Source organism: Vombatus ursinus, unplaced genomic scaffold (assembly GCF_900497805.2).
Source record: "Vombatus ursinus unplaced genomic scaffold, bare-nosed wombat genome assembly UNPS02015202.1, whole genome shotgun sequence".
Taxonomy (NCBI): domain Eukaryota; kingdom Metazoa; phylum Chordata; class Mammalia; order Diprotodontia; family Vombatidae; genus Vombatus; species Vombatus ursinus.
This window is the reverse complement of record NW_020954980.1, coordinates 117,151-125,899: the sequence shown is the minus strand read 5'-3', so window position 1 is coordinate 125,899 and position 8,749 is coordinate 117,151. Positions and strand designations below refer to the sequence as shown.

The 8,749-nt window shown below is 45.1% G+C and overlaps 1 protein-coding gene across 4 annotated transcripts in view; it reads left to right on the top strand.

The window, feature by feature from the left end:
* Positions 1 to 8,749, top strand: part of LOC114031654 (tyrosine-protein phosphatase non-receptor type 5) — a 108,897-nt gene that overhangs the window by 84,878 nt on the left and 15,270 nt on the right. For all 4 annotated transcript variants that reach the window (XM_027846795.1, XM_027846797.1, XM_027846796.1 and 1 more), the window contains 4 exons: positions 308 to 391; positions 1,510 to 1,748; positions 2,812 to 3,001; positions 6,867 to 6,951. In XM_027846795.1, coding sequence (XP_027702596.1) covers positions 308 to 391; positions 1,510 to 1,748; positions 2,812 to 3,001; positions 6,867 to 6,951 — 598 coding nt within the window. The remainder of the gene's footprint in view (positions 1 to 307; positions 392 to 1,509; positions 1,749 to 2,811; positions 3,002 to 6,866; positions 6,952 to 8,749) is intronic.

Below are 8,749 nucleotides of genomic sequence, written 5' to 3'. Positions count from 1 at the left end.
CAGAATCCTACGGTACCATATTTATAATCTCAAAAATACTTTTAATACATGGTTTAAGAGTTTCTCCCAATAGTGAGAAGCTGTAGCAGCACACACCCATCATCCAGAGGTGGCCATCCATTTGACTGGCTGACAGAAGGTATCTCTCATATCTATAGGCCTCAGATGTCTTGCTAGTCGATGTCAACCAAGCTTCTCTGGTACCTAAGGCCTCAGTTTCTTCTACATGCTCCCTTCACCACCACCTTCTACCACCCCCCTTAATCCTATCCCTGTTGACCTAATCACTTTGTCTGATGTTCCCTAGGTCTGCCTAAGGATGGGAAGCATGGAAACATCTGGATTTCTGGTGGGCTTCCTGGCTTTTGGCCTAGGCCTGGCTATGATCTTGGTAAGCTGCCCCCGACCTTCTCTTGGATCTGGGACCCCTGTGCCTTTCTCCTCTCCTCTCTCTGCCTTGTCACTCTTACCCCTCTGACCCCAACTCTGGCCAAGCCCCGGTCCCTACTTCAGCTCCTCTAGCTTTTGGACCCTGTGGGCTATGATATCTTATCTGGGGCAGTCCTTCTCTGTCTGCATGTTTGGTTGGGGTAGAGAACACTGGAGCATGGTTGAATCAGGGATAGGGAACAGCATTCCCACAGGGCAGTAAAAGGTAGAAAGGGGAACATAGGGACCTTCCCAAATGACACATTAACATCTGTGACAAGATAGATGATGCAGCAGACAGGGTGCTAGACTTGAAATCAGGATGACCTGAGTTCAAATCCTTCCTCAAACACTAATTTTGTTACTCCAGGCAAGTCACATAACCTCTCTCCCAGCCTCAGTTTTCTCATCTGTAAAATAGGGGTAATAATAGCACCTACTTCACAGGGATGTTGTAAAATTCAAATAAAATAGTGTAAATAAAGTGCTTTGCAAACCTTAAAGCTCTGTATAAATGCTACTTATCATTATTGTCATTAGTAGTAGTAGTAGTAGTAGTAGTAGTAGTAGTAGTAGTAGTAGTAGTAGTANNNNCATAACCCTAGACAGTGATTCTAGGCACATACACTTGAGCCAACAGCTATTAATCTCTAGCCTGCTGGCTCCTTTCTGAAGGAGGGGGAAATGAGAGGAAATAGGTGTTAGAGGTAGGCCTCAAGGCAGGAAACCAGATGAGGGGACTGGCCTAGAGAAGGGAAAAGTTCAGGACTGCAGGGGAGAGACAAGAAATTGGAAAGTGCAGGGAGGGGAGGTGGGAAGCGGCAGAAACAGTAGACACAGAATCCCCTCTGGGCATGAGCTATGGTAGACCACTTACTACCTAACATGGCTAAAGTCAGAATATTCCTGTGTGGGGCAGGATCATGGGACGTGGCCAGCTTAGACACATGAACTCCCGAGATGGCCAGCGTAGGCATACACTCTGGTAGCCCATCATGCTGCCCTACGCGTTAATTAACGACGTTAGGTTGTTAATGGCCCTCCAGTAGGCTATGACTATGTTCTTCCTCTGTCCCTCAGGTTTGGCATCTCCTGGGAACGTCCCCAGAGCTTCCCTCGAAGCAATCTGAGGACAGGCGCCAGTCTGTGAGCCGCCAGCCATCTTTCACCTACTCAGAGTGGATGGAGGAAAAAACTGAGGATGACTTCCTGGATCTGGACCCTGTCCCTGAGACACCAGTGTTCGACTGCACAATGGACATCAAACCAGAGGCTGACCCCACCTCGTTGACAGTCAAATCCATGGGCCTACAAGAGAGGTGGAGGAGGGGCTCCTGGGGCTCAGAGACTCCAAGGATCTGAAAGCTTTCCCATTCCCTACTTCATTCCCTGCTAAAGCCAAGGGATAGGTATCTCTGGTAGTCTATGCCCCAGGACAGAGCCATAGGCGAGATGGGTCTGTGTTTCAGAGAATGGTCAGTGTAGACCTTCTCACTATGGGGTATCATCCAGCAGACATAATTCAGTGATGGAGAGGCAATGGTAGGAAAAACTCAGAACTGGGAATAAAGAGTTCTGGGTTCTGATGCTAGATCTTCCCTTAATTCCCTGCTACCTGGAGAAAGTCCATTCCTTTTATACTCCTCAATTTCCTCATCTGTAAAACAGGATTGGATAAGATGACCTTCAATAGCCCTTCCTGCTGCGTCATTCTTACATACTCCCTCTGGGGCACTCGGGCTGTAGAAGACACTATCTGTACTACCACCAACCCTTCCCAAAGGTTTCAAAGAATGAAGCCATTTCTTGAGTGGCCCTGAACAACTGCCTTCCCTCTCTGTGCCTAGGAGTCAGTTCTGTCGTCGCCAAAGTGCAGGCAGGCCAGGAGTCAGCCCAGGTGGGGATAGAAAGAAGAATGAAATGCAAGGGTCATCCTGAATAGGGCCAGGGGGTTAGATCTTGCTCTTCTTCTCGGGGCCCTCTAACCTCATATATAAGGCCTCCTTCCAGGCAGACAAATGACCCAGACCTAAGCCTTAGGGACTGATATCAGGATGAGAATTTGGGCTCTTTAAGAGAACAGGACACATCTTTTTAAAAAGAAGTGTTACATTATCTTACTATATCCCCATGAGAAATGGGGGTCCTGAGCCTGGACCATAGTCCCTCATCTTGGAACTGTCATCTTCCATCTCTGAGCTCATCCCCGAGTGTCCATCCTGTATCCCTTAGCCTTCATCTTCCATCCTTGGACTGGGGCCTCATCTTTCAAACTTGGGTCTCATCCTTCATCTCTGGGGCCTCACCCCTCATTATGAGGCCCCCATCCTCTAGCCCTGGACCATTGTCATCCATCTCTGACACTAGGACCTTGCTTTCTAGGAGGGGCTCAAATGTGTCCCTGACCCTGGACATGTGCACTCCAGGCTGCTCTGAGGAGGGCTTTGGCTACATCATGTCTCCACGTGAGGAGTCAGCCCGTGAATACCTGCTCAGTGCCTCCCGGATCCTCCGAGCTGAGGAGCTCCATGAGAAGGCATTAGACCCATTTCTGCTGCAGGCGGAGTTCTTTGTGAGTATCAAACTTCAAATCACCCTCTGAACATGCTGGGAACAATGTCTGTTTCACTCATTCATTCAGGAAATGCTTCCTAAGCAGCTATAGTGGACGCATGCATGTAAGTCCAGTGCTCTCTACAGGAACAGTGAGGGATCTGAATCAGGAAATGTGGTACGGTGGAAAGGGCATTGGATTTGCACTCAGAGACCCTAAAATAAAATCTTGCCTTTCAGTTGCTGCCTGTGTGACCTTGGACAAGTCACTTAAAAATCTAGGTCTCCCATTTCCTAAGTTGTAAATAAGGGGGTTAAATTAAATGGCCTCTGAGGTTCCTTCTTCCTCTTGATTTGTGATCCTATGATTCCTAAAGCCCCACCTCAGATGACATGCCCCTGGTAGATCCAAATCCTCCCCTACACAGAGAGATTGTCACAGAAATATGCACTAAGTCTCCATTGAACTTTTAAGAGTAGAAAACACTGGCTCGCCCTCTTGACTTGACTTTGCATTTCAATAGCACCACCAGGCTCCTAGTGACCAACGTTTAAAACCTGTGAGTCATCCTCAATTCCTAGTCTCCCCCTAGGCCCAGCCCCCCAGCCTCCACTGTCCATATTCAGTCATGAAGGCCAGTTGATTTCATCTTTGAAATGTGACTCAGTTCCAAACCCTCCTTTTCCATCCTTAGCCCCATCCTAGTCCAAGCCTTATCTCCCCACCCTTGGACTGTTGCAATAGCCTCACTGTACAATACTCTCTCATTGGTTCACTTTAAAGGCCATTGCCAGATTAGCTTCCCTAAAGAACAGCCCTGCTCAAAAACTTTCAATGGCTCCCTGTCATCTAGAGGAAACAGTCTATTTTTCCTAAGCCTAGCAGTCCAAACTCTCACAGTCTTTCTCTAAATTATTTTTTTAGCTTAAGTACTCAGTATACCACTTAAAAAGATATGCCTCGACTTTCCTGCCTGTGTCTCTGTTCACATCATTCCTCTCTCCATTCCTCTACTTTCTCATTTTTCCCTCCTTTATACAAACTCATTTAACAGAGAGGCAGGATAGAAAAGACCAGTAGAGCCAGGAAGGACCATGAACCAAAACTCAGTTTTTTCATCTCTAAAATAGGGATAAAAATAACCATAGTACCTCCCTCCTGGGGTTGTTCTGAGGGCCAGAAGAGCTGATGTGCCACGTAAAGAGCATTGGAAATCTTAAAATATTATATAAATGTTAGCCACTGCTATGACCCTGTCAGCAATTTTTATATAAAAGAATATATGTTTTAAAATATTTTAGGAAGCAGTTAGGTGGTGCAGTGGATAAAACTCTGACCTTGGAGTCAGAAGGACCTGAGTTCAAATCCAGCCTTTGATACTTACTAGCTGTGTGACCTTGGGCAAGTCATTTAACCCCAATTGCCTCACCCCACCCCCAAAAAACTGTATTTTATATTTATGTGTCACATTTTATATTGGAAGAGGCAACCTGGTTTAGGAGATAGAGCATTAAATTTAAAGTCAAGAAGACCCAAGTTCAAATCCTTCCTCACACACTACCTGTGTGACCCTCCTGTGATCTCTATGTGCCTCAGTTTTCTCTAATGTAAAATGGAGATCATAATCCCTACCTCACTGATTGTGGAGGGGTTCCAATAAAATAATTTATGTAAAACACTTTGCTAACCTTGAAGTGTTATATAAATGTGAACTATCATGATTATGGTGATGTTCTCATAAATCTAATCTATTCTTCAAAGTCCAACTCAAGTCCTGACTCCTACATGAAGCCTTTCCTAGTTAATCCAGCTGACATGAAGCTCTCATTCCTCTGAGCTCGTAGACATATGTTGTCTATAAAAACTCTTTTGACAATGACTTTCTTTAAAACTACTCTTGTATGGTATGGTTAGGATTCCCATCACCATCTTGGCAGCACACCAATTAGATGTCTTCCTAAAACACGGCTCCCAGAACATATACCCTATTACAGAGATGACCTCACCAGGACAGAGGACATCAGGACAATTGCCTCCCCAATTTTGGAAACTGTGCCTCTTTTAATGGAAATTAAGATCACATATGCTTCTTTGGCTGCTATATCTCCCTGTTGACTCATCCTGGGCTTGTGGTCCAATACAGCTCCTAGATCATTTTCATACATATTGTGGTCTGGCCACACCTCCCCAGTCTCATACTTATATGATTGGTTTTATTTTGCTTTGCTTTTAAACATAAGTATAGGATTCTTTAACTATCCCTATGCCATTTTATTCATTATCTCAGCCTGTCAAGAACTTTTTGGATCTTGACTCAGTTGTCCGACAGGTTTGGGCTCCTTCCAGGGTGGTGGAATTTCCAGATTGCCTTGTATGCTGTAATCCGAGTTACTGATAAAAAGGGTTCAACAGAACAGGACCAAAGACATATGCCCGAGGTACTCTACTGGAGATGTTCTCCCATTGCCCATGACTTTGCGAGTTTGGTCATTTGACCTATTCTGAAACCAACTAGCTTTACTACCTACATCTCTCTGTCTTGTCCACAAAGACAGCCTGAGGGATCGAGAGTCAGATACCTTGCTGAAATACAGGTATGCTACATCTACAGCTAGGGGCAGCTACGTGGTACAGTGGATAGAATACCTGATCTGTAATCAGGAAGACCTGAATTCAAACCTGGCCGCAGACATCTACTATCTGTGTAACCTTGGGCAAGTCAAGTAACCTCTATTTGCCTCAGCTTCCTCATCTGCAAAATGAGGATAATAATAGCCTCTTCCCAGGGTTGTTGTGAGGATCAAATGAGATAATTACAAAGTTCTTGGCACAGTGGCTGGAATACAATAGGTGCTATATATATATATATATATTTGGCTAAGTAATAGGGTTAAGTGACTTGCCTAGGGTCATACAGCTAGTAAGTGTCAAGTGTCTGGATTTGAACTCAGGTCCTCCTGACTCCAGGGCCAGTGCTCTATCCACTGCGCCACCTAGCTGCCCCTAATAGGTCCCATAGAAATGCTAGCTATTGTTGTTATTATTATTATAGCACTCTTCTGACCTATCAGTCTGGTAACCCTGAAAAAAAAGGAAACAAGGTTAGTCTAACATGGAGTGTTCTTGAAGAACCCTTGGCTGGCCCTTAGGGATCACTGCTTCCCTTTCTAAATGCTCACAATCCCCCCTCTTTAATAATACATTCAAAATTTATTCCAGAAATCAGATTCAGACTCACCTCCAAGCACACAGTGTCTGGCGTATAATAGAGAATAATAATAACTAGCATTCATATTTCATCTTTAGGTTTGCAAAGTGCTTTACCAATATTATCCCTCATTTGAGCCTCACAACAACCCTGGGAGGTAGGTGCTATGATTATTCCCATTTTACCGGTGAGGAAACTGAGGCAGGTAGGGGTGAAGTACCCAGAGTCACGTCATTGTCTGAGGTCAGACTTACTCTCAGGTCTTCCTGACTCCAGGCCCAGCACTCTATCCACTGCACCACCTCACTAAATGTGTGTTACTGATAAAGGATGTGATCCCTGCCTTTAAGAGACTTGTGGTCTCATTGGAGAACCCTGAAACAAAAGTGTAATTGACAAGATAGTTTATGATCAGAGACTAAGCTTTGGAGCACTGACCAGCACTAGGGCCTCCCCCAGCCAGTGACCAGGAAGAGAGGAGGGGGGCTCAGCTCCTGTCGCAACAAGGACAGGCAGTGAGCGTCTCATGGAAACATAACCAGCATCACAAAGAGATCGTTGAAGCTAAAATGCAGTAGGAACTCGCAGCACGTAGCTTTTCCCCATAGGCTGAAAAGTCTACCTAGTATATAGTCAGGTACCTACGAACTTTTCATGTGACCCTTCTTCCGGCAGGAAATACCCATGAACTTTGTGGATCCAAAAGAGTATGACATTCCTGGCCTGGTGAGGAAGAATCGCTACAAAACCATCCTCCCCAGTGAGTACGCATACCTGCAAACCTGAATGCCTGCCTCCATTGGTCACTATGCTTCTCTCTAAACACAGAATGGCCTGGGAGCCCCAATGGCAGTGAGGTGGTACAGTCTATCAATCGATAAACATTTATTAAGTACCTACTATGTGCTAAGCACTTGGAATACAAAAAGAAGCAAAAGTGCCCTCAAGGAGTTTACAATCTCATAGGGGAGCCAGCATGCAAACAAATATATGCAAAGCCAGCCACATACAGGATACATAGGAAATTATTAACGGAGGGAAGGCACTGAAATTAAGACGGGTTGGGGAAGGCTTCTGCAGAAGGTGGGATTTTAGTTGGGACTTGAAGGAAGCCAGGAAGGTCAGTAGTAGGAGTAGAAGAAGGAGAACATTTCAGGCATGGGGAACTGACAAGAAAATGCCTGGAGCTGAAAAATGAAGTACCATGTTTGTGGAATAGCCAGGAGGCCAGTGTCATTGGATCAAAGACTACACAGTGAGGAGTAAGGTGTAAGAAGATTGAAAAGGACTAGATTGTGAAGAGCTTTGAATGCCAAAGAGAACATTTTGTATTTGCTCCTAGAGGGAATAGGGAGCCACTGGAGTTTATTGAGCAGGGAGGTGACATGATTGGACCTGCACTTTAGGAAAATCATTTTATTAGTGGTCAAACAGAGTGGGGAGAAACTTGAGGCAGGCACACCCACCAGCAAGCTATTGCAATAGTCCAGGCATGAGGTGATGAGGGAATGGACCAGGGGAGTGGCAGTATCAAAAGAGGGGTGGGGGGATTTCGAGAGATGTTGCAAAGGTGAAATCAATAAACTTTGGCACCAGATTGGTTGTGGGAGGTGAGAGATAGTGGGGAGATCAGGATGACTCCTAGGTTGGAAGTCTGGGGGACTGGAAGGATGGTGTTGCCTTTTACAGTGATAGGGAAAGAAAGAGAGGGGAAGCGTTTAGGGGGAAAGGTAATGAATTGTGTTTTAGAGATGTGGAGTTTGACATGTCTACTGCACATCCAGATCAAGATGCCTCAAAAACAGTTGGAGATGCTGAGATGTAGATCTCAGCAAAGAGATTGGGGGCAGGAAAGGTAGATTTGAGAATCATCAGCAAAGAGATGGTAACTAAATCCATGGGAGCGGATGAGATCACCTAGTGGAGAAGAGGGGAGAACCCAGGAAAGAACCCTGAGGGACACTAATGGTTAGCGGGTATAATGTGAAGAGGATCCAGGAAAGGAGACAGAAGACAGGTGGTCAGATAAGGTAGGAGGAGAAATAGGAAAGAAAAAAGTATCAGGGAGAAGAGTGAGCAACAGTGTCAGAAGTTGCAGAGAACCAGGAGAATGAGCAATGAGAAAAGGCCATGGATTCGGCAACTACGAGATCATTAGTAACTTCGGAGAGAGCAGTTTTGGTGGAATGATAAGGTCAGAAACTAGATTGTAAGGGGTTGAGAAGAGAGAAAGTGGAGGCATAGAGTGCTGGACTTGGGGCTAAGAAGGCCTCAATTCAAATCCTGCTTTAGATACTTACTATCTGTGGGTCTATCCCTAGGCAAATAACCTCCCTGGACTCAGTTTCCTCATCTGTAAAATGAGAGGGTTAGGCTTGGTAGAACTCTAAGATCTCTTCCAGCTCTAATCTATGGTCATACAAAAGAAAGGTTATCTTAATGTATATGTAGAGCCTGTATCATATTACATATCATTTTAGGGAGGGAGGCAGGGAGAGAAGGGAAGAAAATTTAAAACTCAAAAGCTTATGGAAGTGATTGTTGAAAACTAAAAAATT